The sequence below is a fragment of the Saccostrea cucullata genome, unplaced genomic scaffold, assembly GCF_032062105.1.
Source record: "Saccostrea cucullata isolate Sc308-1 unplaced genomic scaffold, CSIRO_AGI_Scuc_v1 ctg185, whole genome shotgun sequence".
Lineage (NCBI taxonomy): Eukaryota > Metazoa > Mollusca > Bivalvia > Ostreida > Ostreidae > Saccostrea > Saccostrea cuccullata.
The window spans coordinates 248,543-270,994 of record NW_026926219.1 but is presented as its reverse complement, the minus strand read 5'-3'; the positions used below and the strand labels follow the sequence as shown (position 1 = coordinate 270,994).

Below are 22,452 nucleotides of genomic sequence, written 5' to 3'. Positions count from 1 at the left end.
CATTTTTAACCTATACTAAAACGTATCTGTGGAAAATAGGGGGGCTAAACCTACGAAGATATGTTCAATGTCTATACTAGGTATATATTTGGAAAAAAAGTAGGGGGGCTAAGCCCCCCTAGCCCCCCGGTTCCAACGCCTATGTAGATAGAAAATATATAGAATACAAATAAAAGATAAACAATTCCAATGGAAAATTAAATATTACAAATGGTTAATTATGAAATACTTATACAAATTATACAATGCCACTGAAACATTATACAATACGAATGGATAGCTACAGAATATAAATAAAAATTATGAAAAAAATATATACAAAGTCAATACAAATGGAAAAGATCAAATATTGCAATACTTGACATGCCACAAATATATTGTCATAGACGATAACTACGCTGAAACAACTTTTGTTTTTTCTGACACTTTACATATTGAGCACTTTGCTTGCTTTCGCTTTATACTTTTTGACCCGTTCATCCGTCTGTCTGTCTAGCCGTCTATCTGTCTGTTTGTAAAAAAACAACTTTAAAACTGCCAATAACTTGATTGGTTGAAAGTATGACTTTCATATTTCACATGTGCATTCCTTGTGGCAAGGCTTTTCTTTGGCTACCCACACATGTGACATATACAAATATATATTGTTTTGGGTCTAAATATATATGACCTCTTAGTCTTAACATTAGAGTTTGACCCATATTGCAAAAAAAAAAAATTACCAGACTTAAAACTTGGCCATAACTTTTGAACAAATGGTGCTAGGGCTTTCATTCTTCTCAGATTTATTAATAGTGACAGGACCTTTCCATGGATACAAATATTTTACCTTCACCTTTGAGTATGACCCACTTAAAAAAAAAAACTTTCCATAAATTTTGAATAGTTAGAACAAGAGCCTTCATATTTCACAGTTGTATTCCTTATGTCAAGAACCTCCTTTAAATACCAACAATAATGACCTTTTAATATTGACCTTAGAGTTTGATATAAGTACTTTTGAAAAACATTAATCTTGACCATAATTTTTGAACAGTTGGGGTTTGTCTTTATTATTTACCGTTGTATTTTAAATGACAAGGCCTTCCCCTGGATACCTTTAATTGATCTTTTGACCTTGACCTTGGAGTTAAAAAACTTTTACCTTGGTCAGTTTGTACTTTGGCTTACATAACCTCAGAAGTATATTCATTTGGGTAGCAACAACTTTGATCTTGGAGATTAATTTGCAACAACTAATACGGGGCCTCAGTGTTTCACAAACATATCTTATAAAATTTTTGACAAAACAATGGAAAAAGTGAATTCATTTTATAATAAAGCTTAATTTAATATAATTCATTACAAAAAAAGTTCTACGGTTTCAGACTCAAAAGAATTCATGTTTATCAAAACCGGATGGTTCTACGCCATAGGCCAAAAGTCCTTGAATCTCCGACCTGATAAAAACGGATTCCGACAAAGATTTAATTAGTAATGTCCTATCTCACTGTCATCGCTGCATTCTACACGAAAAAGAGATTTTCATGCATCGCAAAATATCTGATAGCTTGTCCAATTTCATTACGATTTCCCTGCTGAATCTTATTCGGTATAATGGGGATACGACTTTCCAAAGCCATAGCTATTGATTTCTAAGCAAATACTAAATAGGTCTAGAAAATGGCGAAAACTACTCGGAAAGGTTTAGTTAGCTTTTGTTCAATTTTTTTCCCTGCGTGTTGGAAAACTTTTATCAGGAATCACACACTTTAGCAATGTAAGGATTTTCACTCCATTACGTGTAATATGAGAAAAATTATCTGATGGTTAATGGATGGTCTAGGAGTAAATTCACCATATTTGATTTGTCTTCAAACACTTCAAGAAAAAAAGCTTATCCGGATGACTAACAGAAAAATTGCAATGAAATGGATCTGGTACACGCAGCTTCCAGAACTGTACTTCAATATAACCCCTCCTGAAATAAGGGTGGGGTCGAATCCGTTACTGATCAATAACCAGACAACCCAAATCTATGATCGTTAGAGCAAATTTACAGTTTGTTGAAAAAAAAAGTCTCTGGATTTCTTTTCTTGTTTCAACATATTTGATTTATTAGTTGAAATACACTGAAGGATTGATTGATTGACAAGTATATTTTTTAACGTCCCTCCGTCTCGAGAACTTTTCACTCGTATGGAGACGCCACCACTTTCCGGTGGAGAGTTGCAAATTTTGTCCTACACTCGGCACTCGGGCCATTGACCAAGGAGGGATCTTTTTCGACATTTACTATTACTTCGCGACTTTAGAGCAGACGCTCTAACCACGGGTGACCACCTAACGACAGTGGACATATCTTACAGAGCTTAGTTGCGGATGTAGTTTTATGCTGCCCGTAAGAACTTTGCGCTGAGCGATTTAAAACAGTCCTCGGAGAAACTAATTCAATCATTAGAATCATGAAATATCCTCAGTAAAAATCTTGCCCCAATCCTATATTGAAGATATATTTCTCAGTTAAATAGTTATCTTTTAGCATTAGTCAAATATCTGTTTGCTCATTACTGTCGGTATACAGACATACAAACGGTATACAACGCTGAAGTTTTTTTTTTTTTTTTTTTTTTTTTAACAGTCTTCGGACTACACTTCCTCATTTTTGTGATTGGCAGAAATTTCAAGAGGAGAAAATTTTCAATCATTTCATTGATTGAAATGCCGTTTAACAAAGGGAGATAATTTTCTGATGATCTGATTTCGTACGACTTATCTATACAGTGTATTTCAAGATTTTCAATCGTAAAAATTCTGACAAAACGAACAGTGGAAATTGGCAGTAGAGTAATAACCCATAACTAGTTAGGGCTTGTTTATGCCAGTGACAAACACTAATGAAGAAATATAAAACCAAGAAATTCTCAAGAATAACTAATACAGCCTGATAGGTGTAGGTCAGTTTATGGTTGTAGCTGAAGGCGGTAAGCTTTTTTAAAAAAGCTCTACTTGGTAGATTAATTCTAATATTCTTAGGGTTGTTTTTAAAGAATGTAATGGATTCAAGCAAACACAGCCTACTAGCTACAATAAATTATTTGCTGTTTCAAAAACACACTGATATATATAGTTAATGAAATAAGCTACTCGGCAGCACTTAAAGGTAATGGAATCGGAGAAATAATGGTGACAGGAGATTCTTCAGTCCTCTCAAGTCATTCATTATGGATGAGCTCTAAGTTGTGCTGCCTTATTATGGAATCCATTAAAAAAAAAGACCTAGCTCTTATCAATTTAATTTATAATCCAAGCATTTCACATGCACTCATATCAATAGTTTCCTAGCTTCTGTTACATCAGTCGATCTCCTTCAGTTTTACCATTTATTTTCTCAAATTAATTTCGACAAGCTTTTTCATAGAAGCTTTGTCCCCCGCTTAAGGAAAAAAAGAAGAGCATGCAAGGATCTAGGTGTTTTCACTTTAAAAGTGCAAACTTTGTAAAAGCTTCTGGTGAGGGAATGCCATTCATAAATGTTAAGCAATCATTCCTCTCTTTGCATCAGTGAGTCTGAGTAAATTTCTAGTTATGGAATTTCGTTTGTTGTTTTTTTTTTATTATAATTATTTTTTTTTTTGCAAACCCTATTTCAATTAAAACATCCAAGCAAAATAAGGAATCTCCAAGAATAAGTGGAATTAAACGCTTTTAAACAACAAACCATAAATAATATGACATTGAACACAAAACTCATGGCTTCGCCCAATATGCAAATTGTCCCACGTGTCCAACTGCCGTTAATGCCCTAACATACACAACCAGCTGGACTTTGGCTCTTTAAATAGGACACTTTGAACAGTATGCTTGATATTTTATACTTATATAAAAGCAACACTTACCTCAAAACTAAGGGAGCCATTTCGGTCGTGATCGAAAGTGTTGAACACGTAGTGGGCATAAGCACTGGAATCTGAAAACAGAGCGCTGAATTCAGGAATAGATAGGTATTTATAAATTATATCACTAATTGTAACAAAATTCTAAATGATATAAAGAGCATTATGATACAAATCTCCCCTGAAGACTTAAGATCCTCCCCTGTTTTGTACTTACCGCCTTGTGGGAAGAATTGTGCATAGATCTCCTTGAAGGTTTCCTCGTTAACGATCCCGGTGGGGCACTCCTGTAGAAGAAAGGTGCTGTCTTTGAAACAAACTTATCTAAACATTCATCCTCTTTATTACCTGAATACACCGATTAGAGAAAATAACAGAAAGATTTGGGAATATCAACAACCACTGTCTTTACAAATAAAACCTAATTTCAGAGCACTGTTTGAATACTCTAGACACGTACAAATCTGTAGTCAAGTCTCAAAAGTTAATAAATTCTCACCTTTTTTTGGAAGTATTTTTATATTTTAAATTCAGTCAGCTATGAAAAAAGCACAAGTTTTGATACAAAAACATGCTTGTAAGTTTTGCGAGTCTTTGGAGCATACCAAATCGTGATCACTACTGTAACGTATACATTGCATGTAGGGGTAGTAGAGGACTAAAATGGGAAGAAAGATATTTCTGTCATATAAAACATATCAAAGACATCACAATTTTAACATGTTTTTGTCGTTGGAATTCACAATCATGATGAAAGGTTTCGTTATTCAGAACTGAATGGATGAAACTTCTTTTTCACTCTGTGGACGATATTTAATTCTTAATAGGACTTTTAATTGTCTATTGTTAGAAGAGTTTATAGTTTTGTCTTCATTGATATATATTTTGATAGATAAAGTTCATTTGCTTTATCTTTTTCATACACGCATTCACCTTCCCAATTGAAAGGTTTCTGATCTACTCCGCTCCTATGTAATCGAAACCCTGGACCTGGGAAGATGACACCTATTCAGAGAAGACAATGCAACACACAGACACAGCAATCCTTGTTTATGACAATCATTTCAAAACTTCTATTAAGGTTCTGAAGGATTTCAAGAGATAACCGATCTTGGTCCCTACATATTGTTGAAATTTCTAAAGAAATACAAGAAATGTGGAGAATTTCATGTTAAAAGACTTCATTGAAGGAGGAATTTTCCCAGAGAGATTGTCGAATTACAGGAAGAAAATTGAATCCCACGTCATGTCAGAACAGAGGACCTAGAGGAGAAGAATCAATTGATGTTCCATCGATCTCCAAACGAGACAAATTAATAGAGAAAAGAACAGGCTAAAGAGTCAGCAACGTAACATCAAATTATTGCTGCGGGTTTGTTTAACTTGTCATACAAAAATGTTCAAATAACAGCCGTTACCAGTGCATAGAGAAGTCGTCATGTTTTATTTCCTGAAAACAATCGTGACTTGCCAAATCAAAGTTGTAAAAACAAAATAACTCGAGTTTCAAGCAAGATCTGTAATTGATCCTAGACATAAATCATTTCAGGGGTTCTCAGCGGAGGTAAAACTTGCTCTATACAGAACCAGGGAACTAAAATAAAGAATGATTAAATTACATAACTGTGCAGGAACTCACGTCAAGATTGGGAAGCTCTGAAGTCAATATAGATAAAAGAAAATCTACAATGTATCTGCACATTTCTTGTGAATTGCGATTCTTTTTAGAACTCCTCCATTTCTTTTGAAGATATTTATAAAGTAAGATTTGCATGATTTTTTCATAGAAAGTTGTTTTTATTTCAGTGACAACGAAATAGCATATCACTTGGAAGTTTCACAAACCTCGCTATTCCAGCGTTATCGATTGCCGCGCAGGCGTTCTGCGCTTAAAAAAACCTACTTCCTGTAATTAAAATACTTCAAAGCTGAGTAAGGGTCTATCATTAAGTGTTAACGATAGCTCGTTTCGGGAAAAAAACTTTTTTTAAAACGCAAGCATAGCGAACCAATATCACTTGCTTGTTTACAGTGTAGAACAAAACAAAGGGCTGTGGGAAGACCTGCTTGTTGTAATATAGTGAACAAGTCGTATACTAGTAAATATTTAAATTACTTTCACGTAAACTAAATAAATTATCGTCTACAATGAAATGTATGAAGGTAACAAGCAGTATTCAAGATCACAATACAAAGCAGGAGCAGAGCAAACACGGACGTCTAAAACATCAGGTGCGATCTGGTGCCAAGTAGAAGAGATTTCCAACATGCTAGTTGCATCTTCTTTAAGTCGGCATGCAACTTGTTTACGCTGACGTGGAACTTGCTTATGTCGACATGTAACTGTTTACACGTAATTTATGTTGACAAGTCAGATAAATATGTTGACATGGCTTTTTTTTATGTTGACAAGCACCTTTTTTGTTGAAATACAAACAATTATATTGACATGCAATTTATGTTGAAATGCAAATAATTCATGTGGTGAATATACTTAAATTCTCAAAATAAGTTGCATACCAAACATATTTATCTCGCAAGACAAAGCTGAAAAATTTGGATATTAGCATATTTACAAGTTGCAAATTAACATAAGTTGTAACTATAAGTCACATGTATATGGAATGGGCGATATTTGAAAATTTCTACGTATTTATCCGAATTCATTTCTCATGCATGATACTTCCTTATATATTTATGTTGCATGATGACATATTCATGTTTTATGTAAGAACATGCTTGCATGTCGATATTGAGAAAAAAAAGAAGAAAATACCCATGTGAAATCTATTTGTTTTTATTTAGCTTGGAATAAGGCATGCGATAGGTGTTTTGGATTGAGGTAAACATGGACATGCTTCTATACCCCATCATGTGTAAATAGCATACTCATAATCCATACAATGTACAACTGACAACAGTCAAGTAAAGCTGAAGCAGGGTTGAGCCATTTGTTCACTTTTTCATATTTAACGAAACCCAGATTACACTATATAATACCGTTTTCGTAAACAGCAAACTTTAAAACGAATGGCTCAATATTCAAAGTGCAAACAGAATCGCGGAAATAGATTAATTAATTATGAAATTCTTTTAAATAATTTGTGCGTGTTGGCGACACGACGGTTTGACGACATCTATGAAATCTCACAAATACATTCTACCTGTTTGAAGCCGCGATACATGATCTGAAGTTCCTTCTTGCTGAACTTGGACTTCCGGCACAGAACTTCAAGCCCTTCCGGTTTGTAACGAACCACTTGCATTTCCAGATCCTCCAAGTCATGATCTGAAACAAGGAGGAAGGCGACATTAGAAGATTTCATTTGATTGGCAATCCTTTGCAACCGTATCAAGATTCTTAAAAACCCAGCCATTTCTATCATTCTTCTACCAAGGAAAATCAGGAACAACAACAATCTTTTTAAATAATTTCAAATAGCAAAGGTTGCGTTATAATTATTACAGTGATCGGATACTACTGAGTAATTGGCAAAGTGATAGAAGTTATACCAGTGTAGACTATATTGCAACATGTTTAGGAATGTTTCTATCTTATCCAGTATTTGTGGATTTCTTGGGTCTTAAGTGGACATTTATTGTACCTTTAACATACTGTGCAGACCAAGTTTCTCAAATGTTTGAAAATGAAATTAGAAAAACAATTCAGGTATGAAAAAACAATACAAGATTTTCTACCAACGTTGTACTTCTAAACGTTCTATTTGTCATTCACGAAATTGATAAAACCCAAAACATAACAATTTTAAATATCTGCCTGATGCCAGAGTGTTCTTTGTGCCTGAGGCTTCACAATATCACTCTGTTCATTTGTTGTTTTTCCTCGAAACTGTCGGCATCACGGAAGCTGTTTTATCTGTTGCCGAGCTAGCTTTGTAGTTGTAAGCTTGTGTAAATATATATCGGTAGATCAACAAATAACATGTCAACGATCCAAAAACATCTTCCACACAACGAGAACTTAATTTGGTATCTATATGAGTGTCACCCCCGTGAATAGCACGCACTCGGCATCTGTGTGAATGCCGAAAGTATAAGTTAATTAAAATGTAACTTAATGTCTGGTTAATAAATCCTACCGAATAAAATTTTCAATAAGCTTCAAAAATCATGTCTTACGCCCAAAAGATATTGGAGAATATGTCATATTGTTAATATAAATCAATGCACCTGTTTTGTATACAGGACACCCCTGCTTATTTTTATGGATGGATGCCCTGTATACGAAACAAGTACTGCAGGTTTGGGAATGTGTGCATGATGTCAAATAAAATGCTAATCTATCCTTTTACTGAGAAGAGCATTGAGATGGACATTTAGGGGTAAATGCATACGTGCACTCCTGTTTCCAGAATATATACGACTTCGCATCTTTGGTGAGACGCACCTGTCTGACATTCAGAAGAGTTCAAACCCATAAACACTGGAATAGCTAGAATAATGACCATTTCTGTACCACTAATGACGTCTATAGCATTATTGTCTCATTTCCAGCTCAGAAAAGGATTCCAGGAGAAAAGAGCCGTAAGATACAAACTAAGTCGAGGATCGGCGTCTCCAAGCCAGAGGAATTGATTTTTTTCTTATTCTTTGCCTTTATCACGACCAAATTGTCCTTAATTGGACGAACACAGAACCTATTTGAAGAAATGTCTACAATTTGAAGTAGTTATCAGGAAAAAAAGCCAGCTCAATGCTGCAAGGCAAATTTCAAGATAGCAGAAGCAAACAAATTACGATCTAGAGAGACAGTCTGCAATTGTAGCTAAAAAAGTTTATTATTGCAAATTTTATTTTATGGACTCAAATTGATAGCACAACTAAAGAGTTAGTATATTTGGGTTTATCTGTTGTTCGATCTATGTTGTACGTAATATCAAACAGCTGGAAGGAAGCATACCGCCCTCCAATCAATTATGACTAATAAACATTACTACCAGTAATTCACAGTTTATAAAATTGATTTTGTAAAAACAGGATTTTATATTCAAAAGTCGATAAATTATTTCTCTTTCAAGTTCAACACACACATACAGAGAGGGAGAAGGAGAAAGAGACACAAACACGAGATTTGATGTTTGACATTGAATCAAGCACAAAAACAACACCGTCATTCAAAACACGAAATATTATTTCATCTAACAGTACGTCTATTTCTTTTAATGAAAATTGCATGGAATTAATATTACTAGGTATCATATGTAAACCGAAGGTAGATTTTAATTTAAAAGTCTCAGAATCTCTCTACTTACTGATACATTAACTTTTGCCTATAAATCTAATAACTGTAAGGTGTTAAATAAGGTTCCAGTATTTCACACCTTTACGACACCTTCAGTCAGGTACGCGTACATCACCGTTGGCTGCAGACGTTTCCGATTTTTTTTTAAACAATAAAATTAACGTTAAATAAAACAAGGCTGCAACATTGCTTTTTCATATGCAGCCATAAATCTCCAGGAAAGAAAAATAAAAGAACATTCTGAGGTCCTGGTGTCTTTTACTGTTCGCCCTTTGTTATGAATTAAGGATGAATTTCTCATAAATCACAGGAAGTTCTCCAAATCCAGACCGATGTTTGAATGAGACCATCAATTGCAAACTTATACATATTTATAATAAACCAATTAATATACGTGAAATATTGCATCTAAAATCAATTTACGAATGAAGAGAAGTATTGCTGGTAAGTCTTCAATAGCGCTAGACTTAGAAAATTTTCTTAACCTTCATTGAAGATGAGGCTAGAACTTGACATTAGAAAAGATATTGTGTTATATAAAAAGGCATTGTACCAAGTAGCTAGAAGACAAAAACTATTCGAACACACTTTACAATCTATGTTACAACATATTGTAAACAAAATATTTTACCCGAATCCAATACTTTGTCGTATATAGCTCCCATTTCAGCGGATTTTAATTCCAGATAAGAACTGTTTTTTATAAACAAACGATCGCCATTAATATTTCTTATAGATCCTGTCACACGTATGCTACAAAGGTCTTGACATTAGCTGTGAATAGCTTTGTTGTCACGATGTAATTTTTTTCACCAATGTCCCTGTGTATCAGTCGAAGCCCGAATTCTCGTTAACGCTAGTAATTGTTCAAACCTCCACGGAGAATCTGCAATCCTTTTTGTTACATTTTGACGAAAGTTTTAGAAAATGACTTCTGGAGATGTAATAAATGCCACAATTATCCACGGATTCCTCATCTTCCCGCACACGCACGCATTCTATATACATTGGATTGCCAGATTTCTTAGAATTCCAAAGTCAACACGGTAAAACAAATCTCTACACCAGGAAGCCAGAGCTAACTTTGGGAAATGCTAATTGCGGATTGGACACGCGGCTGAAATCACAGCACAGACCAATCCCTTGTAACAAGTGAATCGGTCGACAATCCGGGTGTTCGCGTACTAACTGTAATAAGAGATCGATACATGGTCCACAAGTGATTCACATTCAACAGATCGCAAATTACCAATTTACAGGTGCCCGCTGTCTCCTCTTGACAAAAACTGTACAGTACTTATGATCTGATGGTTATTTTATTATCTGAAAACGTTACCGTAGTGGTAATTGATTTCGATTAAACGCCAGACTTTAGTAATAATAGATCTATATTAAATTTGTTACAGAGACAGTATATAACAGGGTTTATTTAATAAAAAAATATCCTTGCAACTGGAGAAGCCCACACACAAGAAATAATTTGGTGCCTTTTGGTAAACAATGAGGAGTCAGAAGAAAACATGTTAGAGACCCTTCTCTTTAACATTAACTGACAGTAATAATTATGTTACCTCTGTTCTACATGCAACATCACCACTGAAATTGTAGTTCTTGTTTATGTTTTTTGTAAATGCCACTTATAAGTTTTAATAAGATGTTGGAAAAATGTAAAAAAGAGTCTTAGCGATTTTTCAGTTGATGATCTCACAATGCATGTAAAATTGAAGTCTGCATATATACTGGTCTTATAGAGTGCAGGATTTCCCCTCTAAACTCGTTATCCCCGGTAAACTGGCTCTAGAGTAGCACGCCCATCCCACTCCACCCCATCCACAGGAAAATACAGTAGGATCTAGAGTAGGATATGCCCCCCCCCCCCCCGGAGGAAAATGACTCTTGTAGATAGGATTTCCCCTACGGAAATCCCACATTCGTTTCTCGGGGGGTGAACTCCTACTCTGCTTTATAAAGTGCAATTTCCCGTGGTTGAGAGCCTACTTTTCACCCAAGTAAAATTGTTACTCTTTATACATGTATATGAGAGGGTATTTTATTTTATGCCTATTTCTTTAATTGTATTTCAAACTTCATATTAATTACGATATTGATCAATATGCACGTTTCTGTCTAAATTTCTAGTGTTTAAAAATATGTTTTAAAAAAAAGCTGCAGTTGTCATGGAACTGAAACTAAATTCATTAATTTTTTATGAAAAAAAATGAAATTTCGCAATACTTTAAGAGAATTTTCTTTCTGCTTTCTTTAAAAAATAACACTTTTTGAGGACAAGGAGCGTAATAATAATATATTTTTTTCAATAACATATAATATTCAACGTAGAAAGGTATGGTTTTGTTCGATGTGTTTTATTCAGCAAATCTCTCTTCTTTTTTCTCTCTCTATAGATGTTTTGTTCCTAAGATAGATTTTCATAATATATCAACTTATTCGAACATACTTTTTCTTTGATTTAAAATAATTTTGTATCTTCTTTGATCGTCATAGAAACTGAGTGTGAACATTCTTCCATTCATTAGTACAAGGATCAGTGAGTAGAGATCTCATTACTTAAGAAGAGAGACAAACAACATCTCGAGAAAATCACTGACGAAGGTGATTCTTGTAGCAAGATCATAGACAGTAATTAAAGAACAATCACTTAACAAGGGACACAGACGAAAGCTTATATTATAAGCAGAAACTCTGATCAATATGTGGAAAGGAAATGCCTTGAAGAACAGTCGCTTCTTTGGCTTGTCTCCTCGGGGAAGACGAGAGTTTTTGTTGACAATGAGACATCGATCAGTCCGTTACCACAGTGACCAAGTAATGGAGGATACACCGCTCTCCTTCAGCAGAACATCAATACCAGCCATCATTCCGCTCCGGTCTATCGGGTCCCAGGAAAGGCCTCGTTAAATCTGAGGACCTGACATTCAGATTGGCCATAATCTCAGCATCATCACGTGATTTTTTTTATTCGTGACGTCATACTTGCAATTTTAATGGTTCTAAGACAATTAGCAATACATTCCGGAAATGCCATAATTAATTGTTCAGCACAAAATTATTTCGATTTGGTAGACCCTGTTTTAATGAAAGTTACGTGACTATGTGCATTAAAACTAGCGCATGTTTGGTTTCTACTGTAAAACAATACCTGTTAAACATTATTACGAATAAACCATCGAAAATTGATATGGCAGTTCCACTAGAAATCATATGGATTTTAATAATTTATTTATGCTGGGATTTAAAGCTAGACTGAGTAGAAAAGACAGTAAAATGATAATGATTCACCGGATCTAAACCCAGCAGCTCTATCCAGGTAGAAAGTGCTTTTAATTTGGATTGATTGCTAGGAGCGAATTAAGAGGTTCTTACATTACAAATACTCAAAACATATATGGCATTTAGTTAATGAAATACAAATAAAGCCTTAAAATACCAGGATAATCATTGCGTGTACACTGTAATACCCGTCTATTGAGTTCTCTAGAAATTGCCGTCTTATAATTTTATGAAGAATAGTTTAATTATGAACATTTTCATTTATAAGTCGCTTCCCCTACATTTTATGCCGAAATAAGTTGGTCTTTGGCGTATTTAGATAACTAAGAAAAAGATCGCCCCTCTCCTTCCCCCAAAATGGGGTTTTTGAAGTTAGGGTAGCTTACGCTATTTTATTTACTTATTATTTTTTTTTGGAGACTCCTCTCTGAACAAAGCGTTGCTAGACCTTGCACGTTTTATCCACAATAATATATCTCGAATTTATTCTTATTCAAAGTTAAATTTTCGTTCAAGAATTATTCCTATGTTTCATAATGCTTAGTTCGGATACTTACTGCTTTATGTACCGATATATGACACAACAAAGATTTGCTCCTCGAATAATTAATTTAGAAGTCAGCATTGGCAAATTGCTAAAAAAGTACTTAAAAGAATTGGACAAATCTTTTGTATAATATATGAAAACAACAGCACAATCATAAGAATTTCTGGAAAACCAGTTGTAACTTTTATAATGAATGTAAAATCGCCGAGCTTTGAAGTTGTCAATTTTCTTTAACCGATCTTTCTGAATATTAGTATATTCAATCTTTGGTTGATAGAAAGTATTTCGACGATCATATTACAAGTTACAACATTTGACTATTTACTACATAATATATTTACAAGAAAAGCTAGTCAAGGCATGCACAATTCAATAAATTAATATTTATTTCCAGCTTTGATTATTTTTTTTATTATCCATTTTAAATTTATAAAAAAAAATCCCTGTTCATCAGATATTGCCTTTTTTTTATAATCACGTTAATAAAATTGCTACACTAGTGAACGAAGTCTACAGATATCACAATTTATTATTTCTTCTTCTTTACGGAAATAAAAAAAAAAAAGGACCAACAACTCTGGTTAGCGAATGAATAGCAGAAATTAGAGTTATCGTTCTTTTGCCACAACAGAGAAGGAAATACAAGCAATTTTGTAAATGCAACATGCATGTAAATTTCTAGTCCTATATATATACGGTGGCATGCAATATAGCGCATTATTATCTACCAGTATACTGATATATACTCCTTGCTGATATAGGTAGGCATTGCACATACATATACATGTATATATTTATATGAAAACATATATTTTATTTCGCTCGTGTTCAGAATATTAAAACTCTCACCAACTGTACGTGGGTCCAATGTGGAAGAGAAAATAAAAAGGTAGAAATTAGACAAATATAGAAATCATACAAAATGGTGAAGATGAAAATTAATCAACTGTGCAAATGAAATGAGGGAAAATGTGATGGGATGGTAATATGTAAATAAATTGTCTTAAAGTTCGTGTTAAACTTTCCTAAACAGATTTTTCTATTATTCTGAATGAAAACAAATGCAAAAATTATTTTGCGACAAGTTGTAATTTTATTTATTTAAGGAATGACTCTAATCCTTGGCCAAATTATTCGATTATAACCTGGTTTGGGTCAGTTTACGCTTAATAATCCGCGAAGCGGATTATAAAAAAGCATAAACTGTCCCAAAATAATTAAACAACTGTGGGTGTAAAATTGTGCTGCTTTTCAAGAGTTCAAATTTGCCGCTCAATGATACATCTTTAGTAACGGAAGTGATGTGAAACAAGGGGAGGTAATAACTGATACACAGATCTAGCAGCCATGATGTTTGTTTACATGAGGTAAGATCGAGCTACTGTTTGAAGTTAAAGGTACATTTATTAAATATGGAATTTTCCATGAATCCCAAGGACTGGAAATAAGGGGATTGCATGGATACAGATGATTAAGCTGGTTGTCAAGGGGTGTGTCCCCATACCAAACCAGGTTATTGAGAAATAATTTGCGTTCTTTTTTGGAAATCAACCAATGAGAGACTAGAATACAAACAAAATTAAATTATTACTTTTTACACAAGGAAATTTAATATTATATTCCTTGTGTGTTAAGTTCTGCATTGTGTAAAAAGTTCACAATGGAATAATTATATGTTAAAACACAGAACATACTAAAAAGCATGTTAATATTTAGTGCTTTAATTGATTCCAATAAACTAAATACCGCCCCATGAATACCGAAAACTTAAGTTTTCGAGCAAAATAATTAAACTGGAGGTCAACATTACCGCTACATTGCCAAAAATTTTAACTCATTTATACCGATACGTCGAACGATCATTACATTTTATCAATAGGACTTTTGCCGAAAACAACTCATTACCGCTACATATCGAATCAGCCAGCAATGGTAGGGAATACGAGTTCCATTCAATATATTTGGCCCTCTCTTATTAACTTTAAAAAATAAACTGAATTACACGATCGACTTTTAACGAGAGAGAGAGAGAGAGAGAGAGAGAGAGAGAGAAAGCACGTTCCCCAATATTAAAGACCCTTAGAATTCGTTTGTTTGGAGAAACGATATTTCAACTGAGCTGTTCTGAAGTATAATTTAAAAACATGACAAACGAGAGGATCTAAGCAATCTTTCTTGTATTAATATTGATACAAAAAATGAAATTGACATGCATTTATAAATTAAATAAAACACTAAGTAAGGCTTTCATTTCAGTCCACAGTATGACTTTAACAATAGCATTGCAGACTACAGACTTGTTCCCATCACCCTTTCTACATTTATTTATTTCAACTTTTTTTTAGAAATACATGCCAGATACATGTACCTATGCAGTGAAGTATCCCTAATAATGTAGGTTAGGTATTGAATGTTAACAGAGATATGCGTAATAAAAAGAAAATAAACTTTCCCAGGAACAGAGTGTAACATGCAATGATCTAGTTCCGATTCTGAGAAAAGCTAAAGCCATCATCAATCACTCTTGCTACGAGTAAATGACAGGAGATGATGAAGATATTGAACAATCCGATCACCCTTATCACCGCCGGAATACCAGAGTACTGCTAAAGTGACCTTGAACTTGGCTCACACCCTGTCTGGCAAGAAAAGAAATTTCTGATTCCTCCTAAGAATATTGTTCAGCGTTTCAGTCTTCAGTTTTCCTGTGTTTGTTAAATTGCACTCACAACATCAATTTTCAATAAATTAATTAAGTACAAGAAACAACCCCAAGATCATATGTCGTTACATGAGACAAGTACAAAATAGTAGAAATAATTTTAAAATCTGAAATTAATCATCCCAATGTACCTCATCATAACTTTTGATCCAGAGCAGGCGCCGGTTCTGACGGTTTCCTGGCACCTCAAATATCAAAATCGTAAAAAAAATAAAAAAACAACAACAAAAACCAAAACGGAAAAGGTCAGATATTTCGGACCAACAGGAAATAAATGAATACGTAAATAATATGATTTTCTTTTAAATGTGCAACCTGCCATTTAATATGAGATAGAGTTGTGCAATGGACATATGCGTAGAACAACATGATATTCTTTGTTTCCTTTTTCGGTAAGAACGGGTGTTTTCATTTTCTCAGAGAGCCTCAATGCCACCATTTTAGAACGGCTTCGTTCTTCAATCAATATAAATTGCCCGCCTGGCGCAGTAGTAAGAGCGTTTTAATTGATCTTAACACATTGCTGGTTTGAATCCCATTGCGAGACCTGGAGACCGTTTCTTCGATATTGACGCCTAAGGTTCTGGCGCCAACACTGCTCAATGGCAATGTTGGCCCTAAGTGCCGAGTATAGTTCTTGCGACCCTCCTCCGTCAATTGGCGGCGTCTCAATTTGATTGAAAAGTTTTGATTGATTGTATGTTTAACGTCCCTTTTGAGAATTTTTTACTCATATTGAGACTGATTGATTGTATGTTTAGCGTCCCTTTTGAGAATTTTTTACTCATATTGAGACTGATTGATTGTATGTTTAACGTCCCTTTTGAGAATTTTTTACTCATATGGAGACGCCACCACTTGCCGATGGATAACAGCAAATTTTGTCCTATGCTCGGCAGGTCTACGGAGCAGGGGGGACTCTTTTTCGTGCCAGCACCTACTGCGACACGGGACCTTGGTTTATACAGTCTCATCCGAAGGACCAGTCTCTATGTCACCCAGTGGGATTCGAACCCACGACGTAAGGATCAACTCCCAACCTCGCGACTCTACAACAAACGCTCTATACCACTGTGCCACGCGGGAATCGATATTACACATATCAAATCCATCCGTTAATACCAAACTACAGATTTAAAAATATTTTATTTTCAGCTAAGAAATCAATGTAACTATGTAACCTTTTTTAAGTTTCATTCATAATAAAATATAAGTTTGATTCAATTTAATCAAAGGTAACCTTGAAAAAATTATTTCTACATTTTCAAGTTGGAATTCGTTCAAAGGAGTCGCCCGCGTGGCAGTGGTTAGAGCGTCTGCTCTAGAGTCGCAAAGGAAGGAATTGATGCTTACGTCATGGGTTCGAATCCCACTGCGGGGCGTGGAAACCAAACCGTATAAACCGAGGTCCCGTGTCGCAGTAGGTGCTGGCACGAAAAAGATCCCTCACTGCTAAATGGCTCCGAGTGCCGAGTATAGGACAAAAATTTATGGCTAACCACCGGCAAATAGTGGCGTCTACATATGGGTGAAAAATTCACGAGAGGGACGTTAAACATCATACAATCAATCAATTATTCAAAGGGCCCAAAAGTGTTTTCTATTTTTGCTTGTTTGGAAATATTGACCTGTAAATCCTGCCGTACATGTGGGTGATGGACAAGGAAATGAATTACATTGATCCATGCAGAAGTATAATTTAGGCATCATGTCACCATACCTCAATGCCAACAGACATAATTATTGATGCGTGACCTTCAGTCTATAGGTCATATAACAAAAGTGTATATCTAGGAAAACACTATTTCATCCATTCCAAATAAAGGCTCTATAATTACAGCAAGGATAAGATTTAAAGTAAAAACCAATATATAGCTTTAATGTGGATCTTTTAATTAAGGATTAATTTGGTTTTGTGTACGTCCCTTCCAGAATTTTCATCTCTCGCTTACACCGCGGCGTCTATTTCAATAGGGAACCTTGGTTAATATAAGATCTCAACAGAAAGACCGTCCACTGGGGAGACGGTCATAATTCACATTAACGTTGCAATCTACACACAGAACATGAACTTCGATTTACGAGGGCTAGGTGGTTGTAGCCATTTTTAAACTATATTGACCTCCTTTAGAAGAAGAGCTACATATAAAGATATACTAAATGAAGGGTATGGAGATAACGAACAGCATCCAATACCAAAGTCCATAAAACAATACAAAATAGGAGCAGAGCAAATACGGACCTCCAAAACATCAGAAATGGGATCAGGTGCCATGGAGGAGTGAGCATCCCCTGCTGGCCGGTCACATCCGCCATGTGCTCCTTGTCATGATCGGGAAATAATGGAAAAATCCGTCGTCAATTCTGTATAAATAATGGACTAACAATTAAAAAACGCCAGTCAGCATTTGACTTAATGATAAATTGTATTTGCTGACAAGGTCATTGTATCGACCAAAGAACTTACGAAATGATGACTTTAAACGAGACAACGGATATTCTTGTTTCTTCAACTTGTTTGTCAATAATTTACCTCGTTTTAGAAATTGTTCAAATATAGAGCATGCTCTTGCGTATTGAATCAAATGAGATATATAAACGCCGTGTGCAGGTGATGAAGGTATATCGCTGCATAAGTAAGGGAAGTTGACGATAGAAAAGTTAAAGTCATCACGTTTATCATAGAGCTTGGTTGTTAGATTACCATTTACGTCTTTTTCAGGTAAAATATCCAAGTATGAAACAGATTTGTCAGAAACGGTGGTATCTTTTATCTCAAGCTCACTAGGATATATCGTATCGACATAGGAATGGAAATTACCATTGTTAATTGACAATACGTCGTCGATATACCTATTAGAAATATTGAGTTGAAGGCCACACCAAGTGATTTCTTCTTTTCACGCATGATTTTGCACAAATTCTGCTTCATATGAATACAATGATAGGTCTGCTAATAATGGAGCGCAATTGGTTCCCAAGGGAATTCCAATAGATTGTTGGAATACCTGGTCTCCAAAACCACTACTGTCAATTTGAAGCTCAAGCATCTTTTTGATGTCAATTTCAGAGTGTGTGTGCAATCAAAATGTGTATTAACAACATAATTTTGCAAATGACCAATGACCAGATAAGTAAATTTACGAGTTCCATTTTTATTGAAAAAGCAGCTGTCAGTGATATCAAAAAGTCTGGACTTTGATTTATCGTGAGGAATGGTTGTGTATGAAGTTGAAAAGTCGTACGTTTTTAAGCTGTTGATTTTCGTAAAATCTTGCGATTTAAAATTGTCCAAAAGTTATTTGGGATTTTTGAGCATCCACATCTGATTTCATTTCCACTTCTTGAATATAATTTTTGAACAGTACTCTTGAAGTTTTTCCTTCACTACTGTCGGTATCTTTAATAGTGAGGAGTAAAGAAAGAGGCTTGGTTGAACCACAGGCCTTTAGATCGCTTAGAAAAAAATTGAGGTGTTGAAATTTTACACATGATTGTTGTGTTCGTAAGGATTATTATGAAGATTCGGAATCCAATTATGTATGGTACTTCAAATTCATTTGGTTCTTTGGGATATTAAAAATATTCAAAACTGACATATGACTAAAGTGATCATTTTAAACTAAAATGCATGACTTTTTTCTTTGCCAAATGATAGCTTACAGCTTAAGATATCATATTTAAAAAAATAAGTTTTAAATAATATGACATCAAGCCTTCTTAACTCTCTTAATTAAAAACTTAAAGATCATAAACAAAAACCATGCATTTGGTATTAATTAAAAGTTTGAAGACAAAATCAACCAATAAAGAAAAAAAACAAAAATAATTTGGATGAAAAAATCTGACAAAGAAATTTCAAAGATAAGTCTTAACCTTTGGTTAACAACAATTATATACGGATCAGGATGACACTAATCCATCCTATATTTATATGTACATGTATCTAATGTGCATCACGTACAGAATCAAGATCACTGGACAGTAAAAGAAGGACATTTTCACTGGAAATTCTTTAATCGACACAAACCACATTATGAAACTTAATCTTAACAGACACAAACTTATACAACAAACGTTAAGTCAAAACATCGATACAAACGTCTACATGCTGTTAAATAACTAAGACGTTGCGCACGGTGTTGGTACAATAATATCTAACTCTTTATGTCGCAAAGAAATTGGCGGTTTCGCGATGTCATATTTACTTTAAATTAAAAATAAAATCATTTATGTTATCTAAAGTAATGAATAATTCTTAAAATTTTCTTTAAAATTATTTAAAATTATTTTAGCTATGATGAGGTGTTACTCAGTATTGGTCATTTACGGCGAAATTCCCGTGTCCGACGTTACATCAATTATTGTTCGCGCAACTAAAAGGTATGAAAAAATGCACTTACAATACTCTGAATTAAAAGAAATTTAGGAGGTACAATAAAATATATGCATTCTTTAAGATATTGTTGAGTTTTTAACATCATTTTATCAATTTCATGAATTTAAACTGGATCTACAGTGCTTAAGTAAAATGTCTAACAGTAAGAAATCGTTTCTTTACACTGACATTAGCCGAAATGGAGATGTGTATCAGACATAAATCCCAGACAAATATTAATTTTGGTGAAAAATCTTTTTGTACATATATTTCTTAGATTAATTGAATGGATACATTTTATATTACTTTTCCAACGTAAATAGTAGGAAGGCTTTCTTAAGTGTAGCCATTTTGTTATGCACGCACGAGTCACTGTATTGTTACTAAATATGTCTCAGTAACATAACAAAAATATATAAATTAATGTGAGATATGAAGCAATCATGTATGTAGCCTGAAAGAACATTAAATGCTGCATTTACTAATTACACAATCTTTACAGTAATGGTCTACATGAAATAAATGCAAGCATCAATGAAAGTGTAGCCATTTTGTCACAGGTACGAAAAACGTCATTTTACACAATGCATACATATGACGTCGGGAGCGTCAAATTATTATCGCCGTGACTTTTTTCATGCAGGTCCGTAGTACCAACTCACAGGTACTTGTAGACATGCAGGCCAAGCCACCCCACCCCCAATATTCAACCCCGGAGCTTGTTGGAGATTTTTTCACAAATTATATTTATTACACTTAATCATCATGTGTACATGTAACAAAGGAAAACAATTATGAAAACCCCAAAATGATATCGTTCCACAAAAAATACCCTACTAAACGAAGTATGCATTCTTTCACCAAAAATAGTAAAGAGATTCTAGAATTTTCGTGATAAACGAGATTTTCAATAATGGTGAAACGTCTCCATCCCTCCCTTTTTCATCCCCTCAATATACTAAATTGATACTTTTTTTTTAAATTCAAAATTACACCAGTTCCATTGAAACGTAGGAAGTATAAAAACTTTAACTCTCATTTTTTCTCTATACACCCAAAGCGCATGCGGACGCTATATAGAAATAAAAGACTTGTAATGAATTAACTGAAAAAAAAATATCGAAGGAGGTTGAAAGGGAAAACTACTTATATATTTTCTCCTTATAAGACAGACAAGTGAGAAAAATAGAGAGAGGAATATTCACTGAGTGCCTTTGGCATTGCAGTAATTAAAATTTTATTATTAAGATTTATCAATAAACATCTAAATATTTCAAAAAAGAACGTTCAAACATTGAACATTATGTGCCCTTTTATTTTATTTTTTTTTATACTTTTGAAAAATAAATTTCATTTAAAGAACTAAAATATGCATGTATAAGGTTCAAAACGTTATAACAACGTTATGACTTTTTAACGTTATTTTGACGTAACGTCAATGTGTATCAACACCGTGCGCAACGTCTATATAGTACGGTCGAATTTCGCGGTCTGAGGAAGACAATTTGATTACGAATTGTCGAGTTTTTTTCTTAATTTAATGTTGTGCATTATGTGGAAGGCATAAAGTTGTGGGTTTCTTTATACAGCAAAAGTAAGTTCCCACGATTTCACGAATTTTAATTTCAAAACATATATCATATTCATATAGTTTAACATCCATAAAAAAGGCCTCAAGACCATAGACTGAGAACAGACTTAAGTCAAAATTTAACTTTTGAATATTTTTATTACGATTCAATGAAAATGCTTAAATACTTTCAAGTCGTTACATATTTTGATACAAACATAACTTAAAAATTTTGTTTCATTTTGGAATTTATTTCAAAAGTTACACAGATATGAAATATTGACTCAATAAGGCATGTCGTATATCATAATAGCTTACTGTGTTTTATAATGAAATATAAAGAGATAACGTACAGAATTAAAGCCCAAAAGTCAATTAATTCAAAATAGGAGCAGAGCAAGCACGGACCTCAAAAACCTCAGACGTGGGATCAGGTAATCATTTTACCAAAACTGTATGTATTTCACAGAGGTATATTTACTATTAATAACCATGAAAACGCCGATCAGGATATCAAAAACCGATAAAAAGAAATTATGCATCATTGTGTAATCTACGAGTGTACCAATGATTTTTTGTAATCCAACCAAAACAGTAGGAATACATGTAGCATTTAAGTAAATGTACATGGACATACCATAAAACTTTCAAACAGATGTGTGGTCGAAGAACAGAACTCAGAAATTCTTCTGTAACTTCAGCATTAGAGTTATTTGCTTATCATACTTACCTGAAGAAAAAGGGTTACGATATACCGAATAGTGGATAATCTCATAAACCATGTAAACTAGGAATCGCGAAGAGGG

General features: G+C 34.1%; 1 protein-coding gene across 1 annotated transcript in view; it reads right to left on the bottom strand.

Moving 5' to 3' along the window:
* Positions 1 to 3,799: 3,799 nt before the first annotated feature.
* Positions 3,800 to 22,452, bottom strand: part of LOC134271150 (Kv channel-interacting protein 4-like) — a 119,334-nt gene continuing 100,681 nt past the window's right edge. The window contains exons 3-5 of the mRNA XM_062753403.1: positions 7,031 to 7,164; positions 4,093 to 4,156; positions 3,800 to 3,949 (exon numbers count right to left, since the gene is read on the bottom strand). Of these exons, the coding sequence (XP_062609387.1) occupies positions 3,858 to 3,949; positions 4,093 to 4,156; positions 7,031 to 7,164 (290 nt within the window). The 3' untranslated portion in view covers positions 3,800 to 3,857. The remainder of the gene's footprint in view (positions 3,950 to 4,092; positions 4,157 to 7,030; positions 7,165 to 22,452) is intronic.